Genomic DNA, 26,641 nt, shown 5'->3' on the forward strand with positions numbered 1-26,641 from the left:
ATTCCCCTGTATTTTCCAGGTACAGCAATGACACCCCAAGATGGGAAGGGACTTGTCCATGGTCACCTAGATGGTGGGCAACTGTAACCAATATGTAAAAGAATAATATTTAGGAGAGAGGTCAGAGCTGAGATGGAGATCAGAAGCCATTTGGAGGGAGACGGTTGAAGCCATGAGTGTAGCCATCTTTAACGTAGCAGAGACCCCAGGATTAAGCTTCGGTCTTTGCCCTCATTTAGAGAGTTGGAAGGAGGAACCAAGGGAGCAAAGGGCATGGAGAAGGACAAAGAAGTGAGGGGAGAACAGAGAGACCAAAGCTGTGACCAAGGGGGGGCAAGCGCCCCTGGCAGAAGGACGCATGGGATGAGGATACTCCAGGGCCACTGGCTGGGGCATCAGCGGGCTCTGGGTGACAGTTGAGAGACCTCTTTCCTTGGTGTGGTGAGGTGGTGCGAGATTTCAGAGAGGTCCCTGATAAAAGGGGGCCGTGATTACAGTCTGGCCTTGCTAGAGGTTTGAGAGGCAAAGAGAAGCAGGTCAGGAGCAGGACCAGGCAGAAGGAGAATATTTTAAAAATAAAAAAAGTGTATTTGTAAAAATAAGGTAAAGAAACCATGAGGGGAGAGAAGAAAAGAGGGAGAGGTTATATGAGAAAGTCACAATCTTGAGGAGAAAATGGGACCAATAAACAGAGGTGGGGATGAAGATTCAGAGACCATCTTATGGGGCGAGGAGGGCCCAGAAACAACATGAATTTTACATGAGGGAAGATTGGGATCCATTCACCCATCAGGCTCCTCTTGCTTTGGGACCATGGCTCGTGCAGACCCCTCTGCCTGATGCTCTTCCCACAGCCCTTTCGAGGTGCCCTCCTCGTATTCTGGGGTTCTGACAAAATGCCATCCCCCCAAACAGCTCTTCCCTGCCCGCTCCCAAGTATCCCCTCAGTCTCTAATCACTACTTCTCCTGGTTTCTTCTTAGCATCGCACAGTGTATGGATGGGTGGTTATGATTCTCTTCCTTTGCTGCAGTGTGTCCTGTATGTGTATGTGTGTGAGTGTTTCTTGTCTCCAAATTTCAATTTTAAGCACCTCCAGACTGGAGACTGTGTCCATCCCCCACTGTGACCCCAGAGCCCAGCCCAGGGCCCATCACGTAGTAGGTGCTCAATTAACGCACATTAATTAGAACAAAAAGAAGAGAAGGAAGAAGAATTCAGCCATGACCTACTCTCTCTTCTCAGAAAAGTTTAATAGGAGCAACAATAAAAGTAAAATAAAAATAGCATCTGCCAAGCTGTTTATACGTATTCGTTATCTCTTTTACTCTTCACAGTTTACTCATTTTAAGAGGTGAGGAAGCTCCATTTTACATATTCCGCTAGTGAGGGTGGAGTTAGGGATCTCATCAAAGCCCGTGCTAACGACAGTGTTGGATCAAAGAGGCATTAACATCAAGAAAACAAGAGGCTAGATCCCTTTCTCCCATCCCCTCTGCCAGGGGATAGGTAGGCTCTGTGTATCCTCTCCCTGCTCCCGCCCACAGCATCACCTGGTTCTGAATGTGCCCGTGCAAAGCATGTGCAGGTGTTCTACTATCTAGAAAAAAAAAGGGTTAAATTTCCTGTCCACCTGTCAGTCCACTGCGGTCACACAACAAGTCGCAAGGTAGAGAATTCTCTTTGCCTCTTGATTATTCTAAACCTCAAGGAGGGGCCGGGGTGTCCCCCTTCACCCTAGCCTTCTCCCCTGGCATTTTCTACAGGAATGTGATGGCAGGAGAAATGGGAAGAGGGTGAGGCTCTGAAGCAGCCCCGAGATGCAGAGCCCTCAGTGACAACTTGAGCCACTGTCCCCTGGGCACCGTCCAGAGCCACCAGCCCAGACCTTGGAGGTAGGCAGTCCTGTGACTGTGATGCCACATCAGGCCCCAGCCCACCCTGGACGTCTGGACTGATGCTTAGGGCAAGAGGAAAATCAAAGGAGGGGGGCTTCCTGTTAACCCATCTTTGTTCCTCTCCCTTGTGCTTGTTTAGAACAGGAACCAGGTTCCCAGCCTTCTGCACAACCTGAACTTCCTGTCCGAAGCTGCTGGAAATACTCAAAGTGTTAGGGTCAAAGTCTCGTAGAATGACGGGTGGGAATCAAGTGGTATGGAACGACCCCAGGTCACTTGTACACTCCGCTTGTCCTGACGTGGCTTCTCACCTCCTCCTCCTATCAGCTGTGGCAGCTGGAGTTGCGGGCATGTCTGGAGTCAGGTGTAGAGTCCCAGGTACGATGACCGTCTGGCCCTGCTCTCTGGTTTCTCTTCTGGGTTTGCTCCCATTACAGCATGCCCCAGTTCTGACTGAGCTCAGACTTTCACCACCACTCCACCCCAACCTCTTGCACCAAGTTCCTGATTTGGAGATAATCCGTCAGACAGAGCCAGGTTCAAATCCTGCCCCAGCTCCCTCTTCCCTGTAAACCCTTGGATATGATGCTTAACATCCCTAAACAAAATGGGTGTCATAAAAAGGCCCACCTGTTAGGGCTGCAATAGGGACAAAAGGAGAAAATCCACAGTGAGGGTTTGGTCCGTGTCTGCCCCGTGGTAAGTGCCCAGTCAGTGTTAACTCTGGTGATGGTCGCTTCTCCACTATCCATCCCAGCAGATGCCTCCTCAAGTCCCCGTTCAGACACCCGATTCTGGCATCAACCTGGACACAGCCTTGGGTGCCACCATCCACCCTATGCCCATCCGCATCCCACCCCCCACCTGCTACCAGCTGCAGTGATGTTTGTTGGTTGACGTCACTTTCCGTGCCCTGAAGCAACAGGGCTGGAGTTCGTTTTCTCCACCCTGAGCATTATCTCAGGGCTTTTCTCAAAGGCGATCAGAAAGCAGCTCACAAGGGGGATGCAAAGGGCAGAACCCCCCCAATTCCTCCCCAGAGCCTTGGACTCCCACAGAACATGCGCTGGGGAGTGGGGATGGAGACCACAGCTCACACCTAAGGCGTTAGGGCTGAGTATCCTTCCAGAGCCAGGGCTGGCTTTCTCTTACTAGTCTATCAGTTGGTGAGTCAATCAGCAAGTCCAAGAAAGCAGCCTCATGCCACATCATAGGGAGAACAGAGCTCCCAAATTTTCTTTTCCAGAACTTTTGTCTTCTGAATATTGTGTGTGGGGTGGGGACCACGGTGCCTCTGGGTGTTCCTCTTCTGCTCTGGTTGATTTTATCAATAAGCATCTTGTCAGTTGTCATTGAAAGGGAGCAAGGAACTAGTACCCCCTACCACTTCCCATACACCCTCAGGTCCTGTAGCCTTGCTGTACCTGGCATAAGCGGGGCTTCTGAGTCAGGGAAGGTCATGGAGAAGGTGACATGAGCTGAGTTTTGCTACCTGAGTAGGAGTGGGTCTAGGGATCTCAAACTCAAATGCCTTCAAGGTCTAGGCAGGTCACATAAATAAGTGAAACAGTTCAGTGTAAGACAATAAGGAGTGGTGTGGACTGTGGGAAAATATAGTTTATACCCCACCCCCAACGTGAGGCACAGCTGCTTCTCGTCTCCACCAGTTACTATGGTTCAGGGTGGCCAGTGCTTCTGATTGTTCAAAAGAAGCCAAAACTTAAGATATTTTATAATGACTAATCCCTTGAGTTTTTACCATTGGCCTCTTAATCCTAAAAGATTTAACATTGTGCAAGCTCCCCAAATACAGATTTAGGCCAGATACGACCTGGGGCTGGCAAGTCATAAACTCTGAATTAAGTAAATGGAAAACAGAATAACGGGTTCTGGAGAGAGAGGATAATGTTCAAAGGCACAATCTTGTGATCTGACGCACACGTTCCGGAAACTGCCCATTGTTTGGTGGAGTTAGCAGGTGGATGTGTGAGAAAGTGAAGATGAGGACAAAGAGGGCCAGCTCAGCAAGAGTCTTCTGCGCTATGATAAGGAACCTGAACTTTATTTTGAAAGCAATGGGTCTCGGTGAGGGAACCCAGAAGAGCTTCAAGGAGGTAGCGCCATGTTGCACTTTGCATTTTGGAAATCCGGGTCCCACGTGGGAGCGTTTGGCAAAGGATGACTCTCTGCAGACAGGGAGCTAAGACAGAAACCACGGCGGGGAACCTGAGGGAAGGCATGCAGGCATGGCACCTGCTGTCCTCAGGTGGGAGAATCTGAAGACTGGGTGATCTTGTAGGGGAAACCTGGTGAGAGAGGATGGAGAGTGTCCACAGCACCCTGATTCTGCATGACTGGGTGGGGGTGCCATTCCGTGAGAGAAACCTGGGGGAGAGCGGGTAGGGGGTGTGAGTGCCGGTCAGGTCTGAGGTCTGTGTGGTGGTGACTAGGCCGTTCTGTGATTCTGGAACCTGGAAGTGCATCGGGAGTTGTGGGCATGTAGATGAACAATGAGAAGCCGGGGCTTCTCAAGGGCTAAGGGTGGGCTCTGAGCAACCCTGACATCTAGGGGAAGGGCCTAGGAGGAAGGGCTGGGAGGGAGCAGCAGAGAAGAGTTTCAAGGAAAACCTCGAGGAGTGTTGACACCTGATGAAGGAGGAGGGAATCTAGGACCTAAGGGATATTTCAGGGTCTCGTTCAGGAGAACTGATGTGTCGTCAACCCACTCAGGGACCAGGCCATACCCTGTGGGTCCCATTGGGGCTCCATCCAGCAAAGCCCCGTGGCCGGTGGATGGACCACACCCAGGTCTTGGCAACATGACTGTCAGATGTGCCTCTCGTGCTAGTTAGCTGAGCACTTCTTTGCCGAAGAAAAGAAAACGCGCTAATTTAATCTCGGGCAGGTCTCCCCGCTGGACGGCGACGGAGCCATCCGACAGAGCAGCAGCAGCAGCGGTGAGAATCACACTTCTGCCACAGATAACACATTCCATCTTCTTCCATCCACTGCTCCTTATTTCTCGCTAATGGACCACGCTGTTGGAAGAGAGCTTCCCTGAGGACAGCTGATCCGAGGGGGCTCGGCAGAGCCCACACGCAGCAGTGGTTTCTTTTGATCCCGAAGGCAGCAACCATCACCTTCAATAACAACACTGCAACTGACATTCACGTCTGCCCGGGGCTTCTTGCTGTAATCCCACCACAGGACCCCGTTTTGCAGAGAAGGACCTCAAGACCTCGAGAGGCCAAGGGCTGCAAAGCTAGAACACGTTGGGAACCAGAACTCCAGCCCCCTCACTGATGGTCCCGCCGTCCTCCTTCCAGGTGATGGCGACATTCCCTGAGTGGTGTTGGCTGTGGGGGGAGCCGCATTTATCCAGCTCCCGCAGAGTAGGGAAGGGGACAAGACATATCAAACACCCAGAAGAAAAGTGACTTTAAAGTCGTCCCCAACCCAGGTGCCCTCCAGGGGTTTTCTCAGGAAAAGGCTGCAGCTGTGTTAATCGGGACATGGCCTCTCTGAATGCAGGTCTGTCAAGAAGTGAACAAAGGGGAGGGAAGAAAGGCCGGCTTAAGGCAGAGGGCTTTCAAGTCCCAGCGAGGCGGGTTCAAGAGCAGAGCACGGCACGTTGGACAGACGTTCTGCTTCTCTTTAAACAGCACGGATTTATCCACACCGTGTGACATGAATGAAATGAGAAGTTTTCAGGGCTGCCAACCTCTCCGTTAAGGTTTTGCAGTGGTATATTTCTAATACAATAAAAAAACGGAAAACGACAGCCAAGGCTAACACTGTGTCTGCAGCAGGAGGCCGCAGCAACTGTCAGTAGTGGACGCTAAGTGATGGGCCAGTGGAAATGCTATGGCTTGAATGTTTGTGTCCTCCACCCCGCAAATTCACATGTTGGAATCCTAATACCCAATGTGATGGTATTTGGAGATGGGGCCTTTGGGGGTGATTAGGTCATGAGGGTGGAGGCCTCATGAATGGGGTTAGTGCCCTTATAGAAGAGGCTTCAGAGAGACCCCCTCACCCCTTCTGCCATGTGAGGATACAAGACGTCTGTGACCTAGAAGAGGGCTCTCGTCTGGCCATGCTGGCACCCTGACCTCAGACTTCCAGCTTCCAGAACTGTGAGCAATCAATTGGTGTTGTTTATAAGCCCCCCAGACTATGGTATTATGTTCTAGCTGCCCAAATGGACTAAAATAGGATTGAGTGAATTTTCATATAAAACTCTTCCTAAGCGTAGTTTTTAATGGCTAGATCACATTTTATCCTTATTGGTGTGGTGCCAGTGGAGAATCTGACTTGAATATTTTCCCAATTAGCTCACCAAGTGTCTCACAACTACTTGTTGAGCAACCTTTGCTTCCTCTTAAGTCTCTGGCATCTCTTTGACTGTGTATTAAATCCTTACATGCAGCAGGTGAAGGGCAGGGTGCAGGAGCCAGTGTTCTGCAGGCACACGTGGTTTGACTACATGCAAACCAAATCCCTGCTCTGCCAGTTTATTTGCTGGGGGTGACCCTGGGCAAATCACATAAACTTTTTAAGCCTGCATGTCCTATTTCTAAAACCAACATATGAAAATTAACATGTCACTGGTACAGTGCCTGACACAGGGTGGAGCTCAAGCAAATGAAGTTATTAATAATTTTCACTGTTCTCTTGGAATCCACATCCCCTTCCTAGGGATATTTTTTGTTAACATGTACATCTGGGACTGGGATTGTCACCTGCAATAGTGAAGCCATCGCTCTTGGGGAGTAAATTTTGGTGGGGGGCAGGAAGCTGTTGAAAAAAATATTCAACCGTATTTTGTATCTGAAAATTTTATAAAACTAATAGTTTGTAAGAAAAATATTTTCTATATTTTGATAGAAATTAATGCTGGACAAAATCTTGTTGGGTGTGAATATAGAGAGAAATTGAGATTTTTAATTGGGGGGCACCCTCTGTCAGGGGAACAGAAAGAATCAAGGAGGGATTTTATGTCATTATTAATGGAACCTTAAAGTGTTGAGAGGAGCGTGATTTAAAATAATGGATTTTCAGAGCCAGAAGGAATCTTAAAGATGCCCTGAGCACTCTAACCCTTCTCTTCACTTGGGATCGTTTATCATGTCTCTTCCCAGTAGCTTATTTCCTCCAGAGGGAGAAGGTTTGTCCAGGGCCACCCTGTGGCCAGAACCAGGAAGTCCCGACTTTACTTATCCAGGAAGGAGGACGTGCCACCAAATGTTGACAGAGTTCAAATAAGATGGGGACAGACATGCCCATCACAAGGTGTTCATACAAGAGCGCTTTTGATAGAGTGTTGGGGACATGAACCAGAATGGAGTGGTAGGGGGAGAGGGTGGAGCAAGGAATCACAGACAGTGTAGAAGTTTGCAAAGTGCTGGTGAGGGACAGAGAAGTAGCTGAGGGGTGTATGAAATGAAGGTTGGGTTGTATATTGAAGATGAGAAAAGCAAACATATATATAAATGCTAGTGGGGATGAGCCAGCAACATGGCAGAGTCATAAGGCGCTGGTCTGAGCCAGCCTGCTGGGTTCAAGTCCTGACATCCCTTCTTAGTAGTTGTGTGGCCCCGGGCAGGATTTTCCCCTTCTCTGTGCCTCTGTTTCTTCTCAGGTAGAAATGGATCATCATTTCTGCATTCTCGGGCTACTGTCAGGCTTAAATGAAGTAATATAAAATTCGTAGGACAGAGTCTGACATATACAAGGTCCAAGATAAAGACCAGAATTATTACACAGCTGAAAGGAAGCTGTAAATATATGGAGAAGAGAGAAGAAGTAGTTGATGGAATAAGAATCGCCAAAGGCAGGAAGGGATGCAATTCCGAACACAGGTGGAGGTACTGGGTTTGGATAAGAGGACAGCTGGCTTCTTGTTGTAACAAAGGACGGGAGGAGGCAGATTCCTTCTATTTGTAAATATTCACTGACTTCTGATGATGTCCAGGCACTAGGGGTGCAGCCATCAACAAGATAGACACAGTGCTTCCATCATGGAACTTACACTCCTGTGGCAGAGGCAGACCGTACACAAGATACATGATATGGTGATGAGAAGGTAAAAGGAGATGGGAGTGGGAAGGGCCACAGTGGGGGGAGTAGGACAGCAGATGCTATGTTAAATGGGATGGTCAGGGAAGGCCACTCTGAGAAGGTCCGATCTGAGCCAAGATTTGAAAAAGGGGGAAAGGGAGGAGTGAGCCATGGGGTATCTGTTGGAAAAATGTTCCAGGGAGAGGGAACAGCCAGTGCAAAGGCCCTGGATCTGGAGCACTCCTGGCAGGTGTGGGTAGGTGGGCAGTGGGGGTGGGAGTGAGGTTGGGGTTTCCCTTCTTCCTCCCCGAGACACGCTTCCGGCGGAGGCTGAATCCTCTTCTCTACAGCGAAGGGATGGCTTCAGCCTTTTTGACTCATCTATTCATTCAGCAGTCCTCTTTGGAGCACATTGGATGTGCAGGAGACATGTGACCTCCACCCCTCCATGGTAATGCAGAGATGAGCAGGACCCTGTCCTAGGCTTGGCCCCAGTCTAGGAGCTGGTGGTGAAGCCACGTGCTAGGTGAAGCTGCAGTGGTAGCTGAGTGTAGGGAGAACCTTGCTGCAGGTGTGACCAGGACACCGAGGCAGGTCAAGGGATGCTGGTTCATTGTAAAGAAGGGTCTTCAGCATGGGGGCGGGGGAGACTCAGAAAAGGCTCTATAGCCATGAATTACTTACTGGAGGAGTCTTCTCTACTGACAGCTTTCACCAGCTCCTGTTCAACCAACTGCATAGATATGTATTGCCTCTGAGTTTTAACTGCCTTGGTTTCTGGGGTTTTGAGTGGTCTGGATTTGGAATGCAGCATTCTCTTAGAAGTCTTTGTATTATAAAGTCTGTCCTCTTTATAAAATGAGTGTAGATTGGAGGAGGACCAGTACCACATGAAGTGGTCATCTCAGTTCATGTATCATTTCTGGTTGGTGCTTCGGTTTACTGCGAAAGTGTTTGGTCTGGATGATAAATTATATGGTCTCTCTCCTGGTTGTTGGTCATGATGAGAAAGAGAAAAGATCAGGAATAAGTGTTATGGGAAATGCTTGGCATCCAAGTGGCTTGTTTACTTTTCTGATGTGCAGATGACTAGTATAAGAGGCTGGGGAAATTGGCTGGAATCAAAGCCCTCCGTTCTCACGAATGTTTTCTGAGGTTCACCAGAGGGAAGAGCCAAGAGTGAGCTGGTACCTTTATGTACACTGATGGAAGCTGATTAACAAACAAAAGTTTGCTGAAATTACAGCCAGCGGATACATCAGACCAAGCTAATATTTAACGTGAAGGAAGAGGGGATGGCAGAAGAAGGAGCTGAGCATTCAGGGAGGTGGGCACAAGAAGACAGAAGCCCAAGAGCTTGCTGTTGTAACCCTCCTGTTAGCACCTACAACACCCACAGAAGCCAGAGATCTCAATTGTCATGGAAACACCATTGTCAAGGCTGAAACCTGCACTGGTCTCTTCGGAGCTCTGTGCCCAGCAGTGTTTCAGTGTCTGTGAGGTCTAAGAGCTCCAGTGCCATGATGAGACTTGCTGAATAGGAAAAGGCATCTCAGAGACTGTTGAGCACATCAGTGAAGGTGTTAGACCTGGCCTGAAGAGCTGGAAGCTGAGTGGGTGGACCTGGAGGAGGGTAACAAACTGGTGTCAGACATGGGTGGCACTGGGAATAAACCTAAATTTGGTGCGAACATCATACCAGAAGTGTCATTTGCTGCCTGTAAAGCTGAAGCTGCTGAGAGGGGGCCCCCTGTGCCGTCACACTGAGTCCTGGCTGGCAGTGCAGAAGTGACTGGCCGGTTCCAGCTTTCATTGTGATCCAGGGTAGTTCTCACGCCGGTAACGAGCTGGCAGCACAGGAGTTTGTGATCCTCACTGTTGGAGCTGTGACTTCAGGAAAGCCGTGCTCATGGCAGCAGAAGCCTACCTCAACCAGAAGGATGTCATCAGAAATGTGGCAAAGATGCTTTGTGGAGGGGCATTTTGCTCCTAACATCCTAGAGAAGGAATTAGCAAAGCACGGCTCACAGGTCAAAGCCGGGCAGCTACCTGTTACCATGTGGCTCTCCAGCCGAGATGATTTTACATTTTTAAAGGGTTGCAAAAAAATCAAAATAAGTATAACATTAATACCAAGTGCTTTATAATATGTCATGCACTGTTTTAATCTCTGCACTCATTAGCTCATTTAATCTTTATAATAACTCCATGAAGTAGATACTATTACTCATTTTTTTAGATGAGGAAACAAATGGAAGCTTCTAGATAGGTTAGCAGTAGTCAAAGATCACACAGCTAATGATTAGTGCAGCTAGAATGCAGACACTGGGAGTCTTATCTCAGAGCTTGTGCTCTTAACTTGCTTCCCCATATGACAAGTTCTCCAACACTGTTAGGGTGGATAGAGTATAAGTCCAAAAGAGAGATTCAGGTAACACAATCCAGTGAGTTCACCAGAGGGAAGGTAACAGTGTTTCAGAGAAGCAAGGGAAGGCTGTATAGAAGAATGAGGCCACCTTTCTACCATGATGACAGGAACACTAACTTTGAACCTCAATTAACTAAAGTCTTATCCCCCAAAAAGAATTACATTCTTCTTATTAATAGACCTGTTACCCAAAATAATATACTCAATCATTACTATTATATTTTTAATTTCATCAATAAGAACTTTGTCAAAATTTGTTTTCTCTTTTGTTGTTTAAGTATCTTCATCTGCATAAGATCTTCAATTTTTCCTCTTGGACCACAAAACCTAAAATATTTGCTGTCTGGCCCTTTAAGGAAAAGTTTGCCAACTTATATCCTAAAGAATTCAGGGCCTTGGAGTTGCTGTGGAATGTGATGGGAAAGGCTGGTGAATGGCACAGATGCAATAGCATCTAACTCTTAGAGTTTGGAATGTATGACCTTGAACTTTGGGTCTCCTGATGACCCCAGCCATTACATCACTCTGATGAGTTGGTGAATGAGTACAAGTCCTTCATCAAGGACTACCTAGTGGCATCCACTGAAGATGCCTTAGACCAGTATGACTGGGAAGCTTGAAAGTTCTCCACTAGTGGAGGTGGTGCCCAGGTGGTATGGGATGGTTGCACAGTGACCAACCTGAAACGTATTCCCAAGCCTATGGGCAAGGACTCTGTGCAAATGCCTTCTTCTCAGAGTGAATGAAAAAGACCCTGTGACAGAGTCTTTTCAGGAGTTCAAACTGGCCCAGTCCAAAGGATGGGGCACCATATTTCTCACTGTGCCAGGGAAACTGAAGATACTTTCATTGCCAGCCTTGTGATTGGATCTACACTGGACCAACCAAGGCAGGTGCCCCCTTGCCCGTCTGAGCACTTGGCCAAGTACGACCAGCTCTTCAGATGGAGGAAGAAATGGGCATCAAAGCTCAATTTGCCAGCAAAAAATTCAGGAAGTTCCTAGCCAAGTATGCTCTGGGCAGGAGAGCCCCTGAGCTATTGAGCCCCAAGCACTTGTCAGCTGGTGGGACCTCTGCTCCTGTCCTAATCACAGGTGCTCAATGATCCAGACACAAACACTTTGGAAGGGACTTTCCTTCCCCTGTCTCTGTGATATTCTAGCTCCTGAGAATGGCCACATCCAAAGCCAGGCTTCCGACATGCTACTACATGGATGAACCCTGAAATACTTTATTAAGTCAAAGAAGCCAGGCATAAAAGGACAAATATTGTATGATTCCACTTACAAAAAATATCTAGAGTAGGCACATGCACAGAGATAGAAGAATAGAATATAATAGAGTACTAGGGGGTTGAGGGAGGAGGGATTGGGAAGTTATTGTTTAATGGGTATAGAGTTTCTGTTGGGGGTGATGAAAAAATTCTAGAGATAAATGCTGGTGATGGCTCCACAATATTGTGAATATATTGGATGCCACTGAATCATACACTTAAAAAGGGATAACATGGAAATTTTATGTTATGTATATTTTACCACAAAAAAGAAAAAGTCTTTAAAAAAACACCCTTGAACCCTGTTGGAAGCCCTTGCTCTGTTCACGTGAATGACTGCAAATCATCCTTTTCCTTCTTTTCTCCCTACCATGTGTTTGTGGGGCCACATACTTATAATGTGTCCTTGGAGGATCAACAGGCAGGAACCCCAGTGGTTTACATGCACAAGTTGAAAGCACACGTTCAGTATCTTCCCAAAACTGTAAAGGAAGAATCATCTGCAAATTCATGAATTGTGTTTTAGTTTAATCTTTTATTCTCGGGACTAATCAACTGTTTAAGTTGGGTCCGGACTCTTAATTAAAGCTTTCAGCTCTTGAAAGTTCACTTACTGAGCCTGACTCTTCAGTGAGGAACCAAGGATGTGGGAGATTCTAACACAGCTATGAGACCCCAGCACACTGAAACATGACCTTACCTATAAAACAATTGGGCTTGGATGAAGAGGCTAAACAGAAATGCAGTTTTCAGGTTTGCTAATTGCTTTTCACTGAAAACAAATCCAACTATGCATGTTATTATTTTTTTAAAGATTTTTTTGATGTGGACCACTTTTAAAGTCTTTATTGAATTTATTACAATATTGCTTCTGTTAGCTCTCCGACCAGGGATCAAACCCGCACCCCTTGCGTTGGAAGGCAAAGTCTTAACCACTGGACCACCAGAGAAGTCCCTGTTATTATTTTTTTAAACATGCTATTTTTATTTATTGTCTTAGTTTACTGCTCGGAAAGAGTATTATGTTCATGGTGGAAAGGAGACTGACATCTTAAAATGTAGAGCTTTGGAGTAATCAACCTCCACCCTCACTATGGCTGAGAATATTGGGCAGGGTCAAGCAGACAGTGATTATTACTAATATTATACCTTGTTTTATAGAGTTAGTTATAGTGTGCAAAGAGCTTTCCCATATATTTTCTCATTTGGATGACCTAAGCATCTTTGTTTCTATGATTTCAGAAGTTGATGAATTATCTTTAGTAAATTTTTCTCACCTGATCCTCTTCCTCTGTCACTCAACCAAGCAGGTATCAGCATTCCCCAGTCACAAGGGATGTAACCTTATTTTAATAACAATGGAGGCAAAACCTAATTAGAAAAAAAAAATCCCTTGCCAATTCATGTGATTCATTTTGAGCCAAACATCTGCAACCTGAGTTTCTCTGAATGACCGTCTGCCCCGTTCTCTGGGTATGTGAGAGGTGAAACTGTGTCTTGTACAGGTATAAGTAATATGTGTGAACACAGCATGCAAACTGCAGGGAAGACTTTGGAAGAAAAGTCCCACTTAGCACTGAAGTTAGATTTGATTCACTGAGCCCCAGTTGGGCAAAGTACTATGCAAGGCTGGGAAGGTGAACAAAACAGGGTCCCCCTGTTTTAATATAGGTTTTATTATTATTTAGGTATGGTCAGGCCAACAGATCAGGAGATGACCACCATTGAAAATGTAGTTTGTTATACTCCCAGATTCCAAGAGGGGTGGCACACCACATCATTCAGGGCCACATGGCGTAGCACCAGGTCACTTAGGAGGGAGGGGTGGGGGAACTGTGGACAAAAGCCTTTATTGTGGTTTCCATAGGAAGGAAGGGTGAGGCAGGGTAAGGAGGCTTAGGATTGGCTAGTTTGGATAACTTCAGAAGACTCTGGGGCATAGGAGCTGTCCTACCTGTCTGGGACAACTGTAACCCTTAGTTATATTAAACCAGATAGATGCATAGATGTCTGGTACCTAGCTCCAGGTGATTATGGCAGGTGGATAGTGGCCCAGAGAATAAGATCCCACTAAGGGAGGTGGCAGGGGTATGGGCTCTAGATTAGTTGATTTGTATTTGAAAGGTGCACTCCCAGGCCAGTTGTTTACTATCTCTAGGAATTTGCTAACCCTGAGAGGAGCTGTCCCTCCACAGTCAGCAAGGTCCCAGATGTCAAAGCATCAGATAAAGAAAATAAAAGACATGGTTAATGCACACCATCCAGGGGCTTCCCTTCTAGTGTGGCGAGCAGCTGAGGAAGCTGAAACCAGAACCAAATCTCTAGACCTTGGTTTCTTCAACTATAAGTGGGGGAGTTTAGACTATGTCAATGACAGAATTTCTTTAAAGTCTCCCATCTGTGATTCCATGAAATAATTAAATATGAAAAGGTGACAAATGCTGTAATAGAATGCTTTAGGAAGAGGAGGAAAAGGTGGCTGGGAATTGAAAACTAAGATGGTTTTGAGGGGAAGCACAGGTGTTGGGCTTGGGGTTTAGCATAGGAAGGTGATGGGACGGGTTGGCTGATGGAGGAGATTCATCTTCTCAGAGGCATTAGGTAGAAAACAAACGTCAAAGCAGAGGTTCTCAAATGGAGGCAATCTTGCCTCCCTGCCCCAGGGGACATTTGGCAATGTCTGGAGGCATTTTTAGTCGTCACAATTTGGGGGTGTGGGGAGGGCTGCTCCTGGCATAAAGTGGGTAGAGGCCAGGGATGCAGCTAGAACACCCTACAACGCACAGATAGCTGCCCAACCCCCAACACCAACATTGAAATATCAATAGTGCCGAGGTGGGGAAACCCAGAGTTAGAGGAAGGATTGGTATGAAAAAGTGCATGGTTTGTGGTGCCCAAGTCAGCAGGACTGGATGCTCCCCAGGACCTGGGCTGGAGGCAGGAGAAGAGAAAGCAGGAGGGAGTTGTTGCTCAGCATTGAGTCCTCTCCAAACCCCTGGTTGCATTAAACCAGATAGATGCACAGATGCAGTGCTCACCTCACCTAGAGCCCTCTCAGATTTCAAGAAAGATTCTGAACAGAGTTTGCTGAGGTTTGCTATTTGTATAACCGAATTTTAAATTTTTATGAAGATTTTTTTTAATCTGTCTGGATTTTCTCTTAGGATTTCTTCTTCCACTTCTGAATTTTAAAAGTCCTTCACATATATTCCTCATACCTCATCAAGATTTGATAAATATCCTCTTCCATTTTCTTACCAATTTTGTATGGGTTGCCTTCTTTAAAAATTTAACTGTTTAATTCAGTCTTCCCCAGAGGTGCTATAAGTATCCTTGGTAATAAGTAAGATGACTTTAGGAATTCCATTGATAAATATTTTTGTGGTAATGGTTTTGTGTTCTTTTCAAATGAGTGTATAATCATGATATCAAACCCATATTTTCACAGATGGCATTGTGTAGGTTAAGAAGTTTTTAAAAGATGAGTCAATTTAAAAACTTAAGTAGATAGTAGTATGTGTGATAAACAAAATATGGCAAACTGCTGATAGGAATATGAGAATTACTAAAGTCTGAGAAACACTAGTTAAATCCTGTGGAAATTTATAAGTCAGGGAACACTTACATGATTTCCCTCCAACTCACCTCCAGATTATTAATCAACTGCTTCAAACCATTTACTGAATTTCTCATTGATAATGATTTTTTAAAATCATACATCAATTCTCATGTGCAGCATTTCTAGACAATCTTTTTTGTTCCATTAACCTTTCATTAGTCTTGAGCTATGACCACACTTTTAATTACTGTACTTGACTTAATATCTGGCCCAGCAAGTCTTCCCTCCCCCAAGGAGTGCTGATTTTGAGGACTGGGGTCAGGGTCAGGACATGTGAAAGGTCAGTGTCATGTGGACAGCAGTGGGCCCAGGAAAGCCCTTGGGCGCTGACCTAAGTAGATTATGGTTACAGGCCAGAGATGGCCAGATATTCCCAGACCCTTGAATTAGAAGTGTGAGAATGCCGCCATCCCAAGGGTAAATGAAGAGAGACGAAAAAGAGATATTATGCATTGATTTAAATGTGAAGAACCAATGATACTCTGTGTAATTAAGAATTAGACTGGGTGTAATGAAATTTGAGACCTGAAGGGAGACCTGAGATGAGGCACTGGGTGAGTCATAGCACACTTCCTGTTGCCTGGTCATCCAGCTATGAGGCAGAATATTTCCTGTTGCCAAATAATGTTGAAAGGACATTTCAGTCTATCAGGAAAAGACACACACATGCACACACACACACAACCTTATATCTACAAGTATGTGAATCCTAAAGAAAGCAGATAAAAAAATCCAGATTTAAAACCAGTGAGGAGTTAGGCATTAACTTCCTCCAAAGAGTTCTTATTAAATCACAAGATTCTTTTTTTTTTTTTTTTTTTAGAAATTCACGTTCTTTTATTTATTTATTTATTTTATGACTGTGTTGAGTCTTCGTTTCTGTGCGAGGGCTTTCTCTAGTTGTGGCAAGTGGGGACCACTCTTCATCGCGGTGCGCGGGCCTCTCACCATCGCGGCCTCTCTTGTTGCGGAGCACAGGCTCCAGACGCGCAGGCTCAGTAATTGTGGCTCACGGGCCCAGTTGCTCCGTGGCACGTGGGATCTTCCCAGACCAGGGCTTGAACCCGTGTCCCCTGCATTGGCAGGCAGACTCTCAACCACTGCGCCACCAGGGAAGCCCAAGATTCTTTAAATATACATCTTTTGCAGTGATTTTAATTATTTCTTTTCAGTGTACCAATACCTTGGCTGAAAGGCTAGATAGAACTTTTAAAAAATGATAGATGTTAAAAAATGATAGATGGTCTTATTTGCAAAGCAGAAATAGAGATACAGACGTAGAGAACAAACATATGGGCCAGGCGGGAAAAGGGGGTGGGATGAATTGGGAGATTGGGATTGACATATACACACTATTGATACTATGTATAAAATAGATAACTAATGAGAACCTACTGTATAGCACAGGGAGCTCTACTCAGTGCTCTGTGGTCACCTAAATGAGAAGGAAATCCAAAAAATAGGGGATATATGTATATATATAGCTGATTCACTTTGCTGTACAGTAGAAACTAACACAACATTGTAAAGCAACTATACGCCAATAAAAATTAATTCAAAAAATAAAATAAAATCACAAAAAAGTTATAGCTCTCCAAAAAAAAAATGAAAAAAGTGTGAAGAAATATCTCCTCAAACCACATATCCTATAAATCAGTGGTGAAAAGATTATTTAACTTAATAAAAATAATTAGTCTGACATAAAACTTTTAAAAAAACACACACAGAGCACAAAGCGGGCTGGGTACCAGGGACAGATGGATTCATCTCTCCCCTGGCCCAATGTGATTAGCAAAGCAGTGTTAAACTTCATGGCCCCCAACCAGAATGGAATCTGACAGAACTGAAGAGATGGTGGGGCTGGAAAGGGCCTTAGAATGCTTTTACTCCAAAAACTTTTCCTCCAGAGGAAGAAGCAAAGGACCCCATTACTCACCCATCTCCTGCTCCCTGGTAAAGTGACACCACTTAATATTATTTTTCCTGCCCCCAAAAAGCAAATCATTCTCACATTTGGTTGGAGGCACTGGTTGAGTCAGTCTTGCTGCCTCTGTTGGACTTCTGATGTCTCAAGTTTGGAGATAATATGATGGACAACGTCTTACCACAGGTGAGTGACGGCCAGAGAAGACCAGGGGCAAATGGTGAGTCAGGCTAAAGGAAATACTGAGTCATGCTACAGCAGGTGCTGAGTCAGGCTCAAGAGTGCTAGCCTATGGGATTAACCAGAGGAGACAAAGGAGTTTGTCTCAAAGCTCAAATGAAATTCTCAAGTGGAAACCTTGGTGAGAATTGAAACAATGTTCAAGTGAGAGGCCGGGGAGGATCTAGAAGGTCTACTTCCTTGAAAATGCCTGGGTTTGTGGTTGGGCCAGGAGGTTGCCCATTTCTGGAGAGGCCTAGGTGAGATTTCATTGTCCCTCTGTAGTTCTCCAAGGCGGGCTGTGAGATCTCCTGGCAACTGAAGAGGGCTTTGCAAAGAAGAGCTGGGTTTATAAATAATGCATTTCCTTTGTCTTGCAGGAATTCTGGAGGCAGAGGTACAATCAGATCAGCTGTGAACAGCTTACATAGCAAATCTAATAGGTTTGTAAATTAGATTTTGTGTTCATTTGTTTTTGCTGTAAGGCAGCTATTAATCTGCTTCTCCTCTTTGCTGGATGGTGCCCTTCTTACTTAGCAAAGAGATCTGTTTCGTTTCACTTTGGCTTTGCATTTCCCTAATCACTTTTGGGGAGGAGCTGTCGATAGAAGAGCCCGTGAAATGGCCTAAGGTCTAGAGGCTGCAGAGATAGAAAATCCAGATGGGTAAGAGTCTCTTTCTGCAAAAGAGCCCACTCACTTGGAGGCACTTGAGCCACCAATGAGCTTATTCATAACTTGAACTTTTGCCGAATAATGGAGACTCTGAAAGGAATCAGGACTTTCACCCAATTTCATTGTGGTAGATGGCTTGTCCAGGAGGTAAAGATGGAAAATAGAGCATTCAGGAACTTTGCTGAGACCTCTTAAAAATATTTAGGAAGTCAATTCAGAAATGTTAACCTTGATTACTGAAGGCACACTCTAAATTCTAAGAGTGTTTCCTCGAATGACAGTCTTTGGCCAGAAGACAGCTTGATACAAGAGTGTGAGCAAACGCTTTGCAAGCCAACAGACTCAGGCTTGCCACTGGCTGTGGTTGGACCATGCCCAGTCCCCATCCAGAGGATATCTTCCTCTTCTATACCTTCTTTCTATAAATGGGGAAACTGAGGCTCAGAGAGATAAAGTGATTTGCCCATAGTCATACAGCTTATGAAATCTTTCCACTACACCCTCTGCTTCTGTTCATGAAAACAGCAAAAATTGCAAAGGGTCAGGTCTTTTGTTTCCTTTCATAGGTTCCCTTTAAGCCTGCAGGCTGGAGGAATACATCCACCTTACTCAAAACCCTTGAATTTTCTGTTCTCTGCAAAAGTTACATATTTTTGAATCCCAGACAAGTAATATCAGCCAGAGGAGTCAGGAATATTGGGAATGGAGGTATATGGGGAGAAAGTGCACCCCCAAATAAATTCCTTTCTACCTACAAAAAGCAAAATAGAGCATTGGGTTTAGACCTGTTAAAAGGATTTCATCTTTTTTAACTTGGCTGTTCCAAGATAAATGCAGAGGACATAGTTGTTTGGTTTGAATTCTTTAAAGCTCCAGAATTTGGCATCAGAAATCCACTTATCATTCTAACTGAGAGAATCTGCTGTCAGCACAGACAAAAGGAACTTGCGATGTGACCCACATGCATCTGTGTGCATCCGGCAGAGGCAGGCTGGCTCTTACACTGCCTTTAGAGATGTAATTGTAACCTAGTTTCATAGAAACCTACTAGCATAGATTTCAAACGTCTGAATTCAAGCGGGTCCTGTAATGCCTGAGTCAGGTGGAAAGATGGTATGCACCCAGAATTATGATTGGCCCCGGGCATTCAGAGCCAGCCAGCAACTTCATCCATCCAGGCAACCACCAAGGTCAAATTCAAATTCAAATTCAAATTCACCAAACACTTATTTATTTAGCGCCTGCTATGTTAGACCATTGGGGAATATAGAAATGAGTGAGGGAACTCCCCTGCTTACAGTCTAGTGGGAGAGAGAAATAGAGCACAGATGACTCTGGAACTAGACAGACGTTCGAAGTGGCATCTTACAAACGAGGGATAATGAGATAAAGCTACATCCCATTGCCCCAATATGAGTTTTTGTTTCCTCTTTATTAAGTTTGTAAACCATCTTATGATACTTGGTTGTTAATGCAACTGCTCTTCGGAGTTTCACAAAAGCGGCTTGAAGAAGTATTACTATTACGACAGTGACGGCTAGGTTTCACTGGGAGGAAACATCGGGGGCTGGGGGTGGGAAGCAAGATAGTTCATCACCCCCTTCCTGTCTCCCAGAATATATGTAGGTAATACCTGAGGGAGAGAGTTGGTGCATTCTAGAAGATAAATAGACTTCCTTCCCTTCTCAGGTAATAACTGCAATTTTGCTCCTCCGAAGAAGTGTACATTCCAGCTTGTGCAAAAACAAAACTATTAGACTTGTCACTGGCTTGCTAACAGATCATGTCTCCCCTCTTCCTCTTTTTTTATCCCCCTTCCAGAGCCGAAGTTGTAATAAATGGCTCCTCGTCGCCGGCTGTTGTTGACAGAAGTAATGAAGGCTTTAAGCGCAACATCCAACCAGCCTCGGCCAAATGGAGACACAACCAAACGCTCTCTCTGAGGATCAGGTAGTGGTAATTACCTCTAGGACAAGAGACAGACTTGGCCTTCTTTGGCACAAGCTGGCAAATTGCCACTCTCCATCATCTAAAGAAGTCAGGATAGACATAATATGTTTACCTCCCGCTGAGGCAGGTTTCATCTCTAAGTGATCAATTGGAAATAAAAACCCCAGTCAAGCCCGGCAGCCCAGCACACGTGTGCGGCGACTCGGGCCGGGGAAGTGACAGGAGCAACTGGCTGAGGTCCTGGGTTTGGAGGGAGTGAGGCTCTTGGGTCAGCAGCAGTGAGAGCCTGGGGCAGGGGGGGCGGGGATCACAGACGGCTTCTCCCAGAGGACCCCAAAGCAGCAGTCCTTGCCTGACATCCACCCGCTTTCGGCGGCGAGGGTCCTCCCGTTTGTCTTTGGAGAGCTGTCTCCTCCCGCAGCCCGTGTGGCTTGAGTAGGCAACCACTCCCTGATGACATGAAGAAAAGCTACAACTGGGCATCAGGTGACCCAGGAGCCGGTGGGACACCTAACCGCAAAGGGAGAGGTCTGTTTCAGCCAGAGAGCAGCTCTTGTCCTGATCTTTGCAGAGTGATGTTTCCAGAGCAGCGCAGTCATTGCTGGGTGGCGGGAATGGGGAGCTGTAAGGAAGGGGTTCCAATGTCAGCACTTTGGCCACTTGACTTTGACAGAGCTGTGACAGACGCAGCAAAGAGTGGTCAGTATAACCCAACCATTCACTTGCAGACATTTTGCTGGGAGCCAGGGGCGCTGACATGAATCAGACATGCTGGCCGGAGGCACAAATGTAACAAAGATTGAACAGGGCAGTGTGATGTACACATTAGGCGACGTTGCCTCATATAAATAGGTGGAGATAGATCATACTGAGGAGAGTACTCCATCTTGTAAGGGGACTAAGAGGGCTGGCCAGGAAAGGCTTGCCGGGAGCAATGGGTTTTGAAGGATAATTAGGAGTTTGCCAGGCATGCCAAGGTGCTGCCTGAAGTCTGGTGTTTGTGCTGTGTTGCTGGAGCACCCATCAGGAGGAGGGAATGGGGGTGATGAGGTCAGTGAAGTAACCAAGACCAGACGGGAAAGCCTTGACTATCACAGCCCGCCTTCCCAGCCCATCATCATGGAGAGGAAGCTGAGAACAGGGGGCTGGGGCATGGCGGTCAGCCTTGACCATAACCACCGAGAGTGTCACCATACAGAGCAGGGAGCTTCCCCCTTCAGGTGGGCTCACTGTCCAAATGCCCCCACCCCCGGGTTCTTGAGGCTTGGATTTGGGTCCTGAGGAAGTGTGGGGAGTAGAGAGGTGTGAGATTGGAGCCCTAGCAGCTGAGAAAACATCTGAAGGAGCTGACTCCTGTCACCACCATTCTGCCTCCCCTCATTCAGGGCCTCTTCTGAGGGCCCCTGGCTGGGCCCTCGGCCTTCGTCTTACACCCCAACAGCTGCCAACCTGCGTTACTCACCCCTGGTCAGCAGCCCTGTGGAGCGCGAGCCCTCGGACTGCTGTAGCCAATTTCCACCAGCTCAGTAGCTTTGCACAAGAGAAACGTATTCCCCTATAGTTCCGGGGGCCAGAATTCTGAGCGCTCCCTCCGAGGGCTCCAGGGGAGAATCTGTCCTTGCCCCTTCCAGCTTCTGCTGGCTCCAGGCATTTCCTCCCGTGTAGCCGTGTCACTCCTGTCTCTGCCTTGTCTTCACGTGGCCTTTCGCTCTGTGTCTGTGTATCCCCTCTCCTATCTCTGAGAAGGACACTTGTCATTGGATTTAGGGCCCACCAGGGTAATCAGGATGATCTCGAGATCCCTAATTTAAATACATTTGCAAAGACGCTGTTTCCAAATAAAGCACCTCACAGGTTCCAGGGTTAGGAGGTGAACATATATTTGGGAGGCCACTATTCACCCCGCTACACCACCTGTGAGTGAAATCCTCCTGCCAGCACAAGCCCACCTCAATCTCCACTCACTCCTTCTCCCACCACTGGGTAGAGAAAAGGATATTTCCCCCTTTCGGAGAAGACCAGACTGTGGCCGGCATGGGGATCCTGCAAACACACAGCTACCTCGGCAGGAACAATGTGCCTTCACCCAGGGGGGAAAAGGGTTTCCTTCATCTTCCTTCAATTAGTCACCAAAATTATTCATAACAAAGATTCTGTGAGTGATTTGGAATGATGTTTAATAATCAGTAGTAATTTCTCATAATTAGTTAGAAATTAACTCATCCACAGAGGAGTTTATCTATGGGCTTTCTGGGGGCTCTCTTTGCTTTTAAATACTCTGGGGGTAAGTAATTGCAAAGGTTTCAGCAATTTCCAAACCATATTAGTTTGTAAAGTTGTGTCATCCCGGGTAAAGCACTATAAATAAAAACGATGTTTTCTGTTGTATCTCTGTTTTCCATCAAGAGATACAAATTATTCATCAAGAGTGGTTTCCCCTGCATGAAAGCACGAGATCCAGATTATTAATAAAACAAGACCAGTGGAAGAGGAGCATTGTGCCCTGTCAAGCATTCTAGGTGCCCCTTGGTGATGCCAGAGGCTCCCAAACCTGGACCCACCTTAGAGTCCCCTGCGGAGCCTTTGAAAGCGTGCTGAGACCCGGGCCACACTCAGAATCAGGATTTCTCAGGCGTCAGCCTGGAGCTTCTGAATTCTTTATAGTTCCCCAAATAATTGAATGTGCATCCTGCTGGGATACACCACAGGTTGTGACCATCTCAGATCACACAGGCTCTCAGGGATCAGTGTTACCATCTGTGCAATGGGACAGCCACCTTGCAAATCCTCACATTTGCAAAACGTGTGAAGGTCTTGTTCCTCTGGGGCTTGGTGGAGAAGAACAGCATCATTGTGTCTGTTCTAGATGGGGGCTCATGAGCTGCAGGAAATGAAATTAATTCCAGGTGATCTGGGTACCAGATTTCCTTCTCTGGATGACTTGAATCATTTCTAAAAATCTTTGGGGCAGTTTACACAGTTTTTAAAGTGAAACCTCCAGGTAGGATCCTCACCTTCCTGGGGGCAGGAATAAAACTCCCCTGGTGATTCTGAGAGGATTCTTATCCCTTTTCTGACCACATCCCATCCCATCTATGTGCTTTGCTAGGTGATTCTGGAGCTTTCCCCCTAAATCAAAGTCACACTGAAGCCCAGAGAGCTGTCTTTTGATCACCTTTGTTCTGAAACAACACAAAGCAACGCTGCTCTGTGGGACCAGAGAGGTATCAATATTTACAAACTCCAAACAAGACAGCAGTGTGGAGGGCCAGGGAGCACACAGCACAGAAAGGACCAGTGCACGGACAGCAGGCCATGTTTGCAGTCCTGCAAACGGGGAGTGGTTGACACACCTCACAGTGTCCACACACCCCCTCGTCCCCTGGGAGGCCCCTGTGCCCAGAGAAGGCTTCCAGGGAAGAAAATGGGCCCCTGAGGAATGAGGGACACCTGTCATTCTGGTTTCCAGGTCCTAAATCAGAACTGCCTGTCAGATGGTGGCCCTGAATCCCACTCAGAGAGGGGAGTATGACATAGGATGACCATGGTCTGGGTTTGCCCACGACTCAGGTACAGTTTGTCCCTGGGGTACAAGGCTCTCAGTCTAAGACCATGCTTTCCTAGGCAAACCAAGATGGCAGGTCACCCTTCCTTCCAGGGCCCTTCATGATGAGCTCACATTCAGTCCTGATGAAGTCATTTCCCAAGGCAGGTATCCTATCTCCTAGAGGGAGGACCAGATCGGCCTTTGGGCCATGTTGCCAATCTCTTCCCAGAACCAGAGATTGGAGATTCTCCAGTCAAACACACAGACGGGATGAGATGTGGTCAGAAAAAGGATAGAAATCCTCTCAGAATTACCAGGGAAGTTTTATTCCTGCCCCTAGGAAGGTGAGGATCCTAACTGGAGATTTTACTTGAAAAACTGTGTAACCAGAGATTCTCGGAGGGCATCTGACCTCTAGCTGCCCCTGTGTGCTGGGCTGCATCAGCCCTGCAGGGTGACCAAGGAGAGGAAAAGCCGGGTTGGCAAAGGGCAGGTAGCAACAGGAGACTTTTTCCTCATGTGTGTTTGGTTTTCGTAGGAAGCAAATCTTAAAGTTCTTGGATGCTGAAAAGGACATTTCTGTCCTCAAGGGGACCCTGAAACCCGGAGATATTATTCATTACATCTTCGACCGAGACAGCACAATGAACGTGTCCCAGAACCTGTATGAGCTGCTCCCCAGAACCTCTCCACTGAAGAACAAGCACTTCGGGACCTGTGCCATCGTGGGAAACTCTGGGGTCTTGCTGAACAGCGGCTGCGGGCAGGAGATTGACACACACAGCTTTGTCATCAGGTAACCGCAGTAGGTGCCCTGGACACAAAGTGACAGGCATATTTAAGTTGAGCATTGCCAGTCGTCCCAAAAGGTTGAAACAAGATTAGTTGGGTTAGTCCCCTTTCTCAACCTTGACTGTCCATTAGAATTGCTCGGTAGCCTTGGAAAGTTCCAATGTCCAGACTGCACCCCAGACCAATTAAATTCGTCTGAGGGGTGGGGTCATGTAGCCCAGGGAGCCTGAGGGCTTCTGGTGTACAGCCAAGATTTTTTTTTTTAAACATCTTTATTGGAGTATAATTGCTTTACAATGTTGTGTTAGTTTCTGCTGTATAACAAAGTGAATCATCTGTATGTATACATATATCCCCATATCCCCTCCCTCTTGCGTCTCCCTCCCTCCCACCTCCCTATCCCACCCTTCTAGCTGGTCACAAAGCACTGAGCTAATCTCCCTGTGCTATGTGGCTGCTTCCCGCTAGCTATCTATTTTAAATTTGGTAGTGTATATATGTCCATGCTACTCTCTCACTTCATCCCAGCTTACACTTCCCCCTCCCCATGTCCTCAAGTCCATTCTCTATGTCTGCGTCTTTATTCCTGTCCTGCCCCTAGGTTCTTCAGAACCATTTTTGGTTTTTTTAGATTATATATATATGTGTTAGCATATGTTATTTGTTTTTCTCTTTCTGACTTACTTCACTCTGTATGACAGTCTCTAAGTCCATCCACCTCACTACAGATAGCTTAATTTCCTTTCTTTTTATGGCTGAGTAATATTCCATTGTATATATGTGCCACATCTTCTTTATCCATTCCTCTGTTGATAGACACTTGGGTTGCTTCCATGTCCTGGCTATTGTAAATAGAGCTGCAATGAACATTGTGACACATGTCTCCTTTTGAATTATGGTTTTCTCAGGGTATATGCCCAGTAGTGGGATTGCTGGGTCATATGGTAATTCTATTTTTAGTTTTTTAAGGAACCTCCATACTGTTCTCCATGGTGACTGTATCAATTTACATTCCCACCAACAATGCAAGAGGGTTCCCTTTTCTCCACACCCTCTCCAGCATTTATTGTTTGTAGATTTTTTGATGATGGCCATTCTGACTGGTGTGAGGTGATACCTCATTGTAGTTTTGATTTGTATTTCTCTAATGATTAGTAATGTTGAGCATCCTCTCATGTGTTTGTTGGCAATCTGTGTATCTTCTTTGGAGAAATGGCTATTTAGTTCTTCTGCCCATTTTTGGATTGGGTTGTTTGTTTTTTTGATATTGAGCTGCATGAGCTGCTTGTATATTTTGGAGAAAAATCCTTTATCAGTTGCTTCATTTGCAAATATTTTCTCCCATTCTGAGGGTTGTCTTTTGGTCTTGTTTATGGTTTCCTTTGCTGTGCAAAAGCTTTTAAGTTTCATTAGGTCCCATTTTTTTATTTTTGTTTTTATTTCCATTTCTCTAGGAGGTGGGTCAAAAAGGATCTTGTACAGCCAAGACTGAGAACCGTTGGTCTAGAACAGAGGCAGGCAGACTATGGCCCATAACCTGTTTTTATCAGTAAAGTTTTACTGAAACACAGCCATGCCCATTCATTCTCATATCCTCAGTGGCTGCTTTCTCACTGTGATGTAGAGTTGAATTAGTTGTACAGAGTTGAAGAATTGCAACAGAGAGAGAGCTTATAGCCCACAAGCCTAAAATATTTATTATCTGGCCCCTTGCAGAAAAAGTTTGCTGACCCCAGGATAGAGCCCAGTACAAAAGGTTGGTTAAAAAAGTCTCCTGGGCTGGCCAGTTGTTGGCCCAAGTTTGGAAAACTCTTTTAAGGTGTACTCTACTAGTACCTTTATTCTCCTGTAGACAAAATCTGGGAAGTGAGGGGGCGACAGAGAAACTTGGATTTGTACTTGACCATCATTCTCTCCAAAGAGAGAATGAGCTCTCATTCTCATTTCTCATTTTCCAGTCGCCTGGGGACACATTTGGACACAGTTACTCACGGCCCTGTTACCTGACCCCCAACCCAACTCAAAAACAAGGCCTTGCTGTCCTCTGGTCAAAAGTAGGGCACACAGAACCTCGAGTTTCATCCCAAACAGCGCCCCAGCACTGGCAGAACCGCATCTCACGTTTCTATCGGGACTCTCTTGACGCAAAGAGAACCTTGTCCCGGGCTTTGGGAAGCAGCCTTATCACAGAGCTCCCTGGACCTCAGGACGTGGGATTAGATGGTGTGCTGACTCCTGCATCCACGGTGATGCACGAG

At 46.2% G+C, this 26,641-nt stretch overlaps 1 protein-coding gene, 1 non-coding gene and 1 pseudogene across 2 annotated transcripts in view; all 3 read left to right on the forward strand.

Moving 5' to 3' along the window:
* ST8SIA2 (ST8 alpha-N-acetyl-neuraminide alpha-2,8-sialyltransferase 2) overlaps positions 1-26,641 on the forward strand; it is a 58,861-nt gene that overhangs the window by 16,231 nt on the left and 15,989 nt on the right. The window contains exons 2-4 of the mRNA XM_059915402.1: positions 17,801-17,863; positions 19,916-20,044; positions 24,130-24,387. Of these exons, the coding sequence (XP_059771385.1) occupies positions 17,801-17,863; positions 19,916-20,044; positions 24,130-24,387 (450 nt within the window). The remainder of the gene's footprint in view (positions 1-17,800; positions 17,864-19,915; positions 20,045-24,129; positions 24,388-26,641) is intronic.
* LOC132361479 (small nucleolar RNA U109) lies at positions 5,522-5,660 on the forward strand. The gene has a single exon (XR_009501766.1). It is a non-coding gene; the product is annotated as a small nucleolar RNA U109 (small nucleolar RNA).
* LOC132360804 (alpha-enolase-like) lies at positions 10,863-11,490 on the forward strand (annotated as a pseudogene).

The sequence above is a fragment of the Balaenoptera ricei genome, chromosome 2 (assembly GCF_028023285.1).
Source record: "Balaenoptera ricei isolate mBalRic1 chromosome 2, mBalRic1.hap2, whole genome shotgun sequence".
Classification (NCBI taxonomy): domain Eukaryota; kingdom Metazoa; phylum Chordata; class Mammalia; order Artiodactyla; family Balaenopteridae; genus Balaenoptera; species Balaenoptera ricei.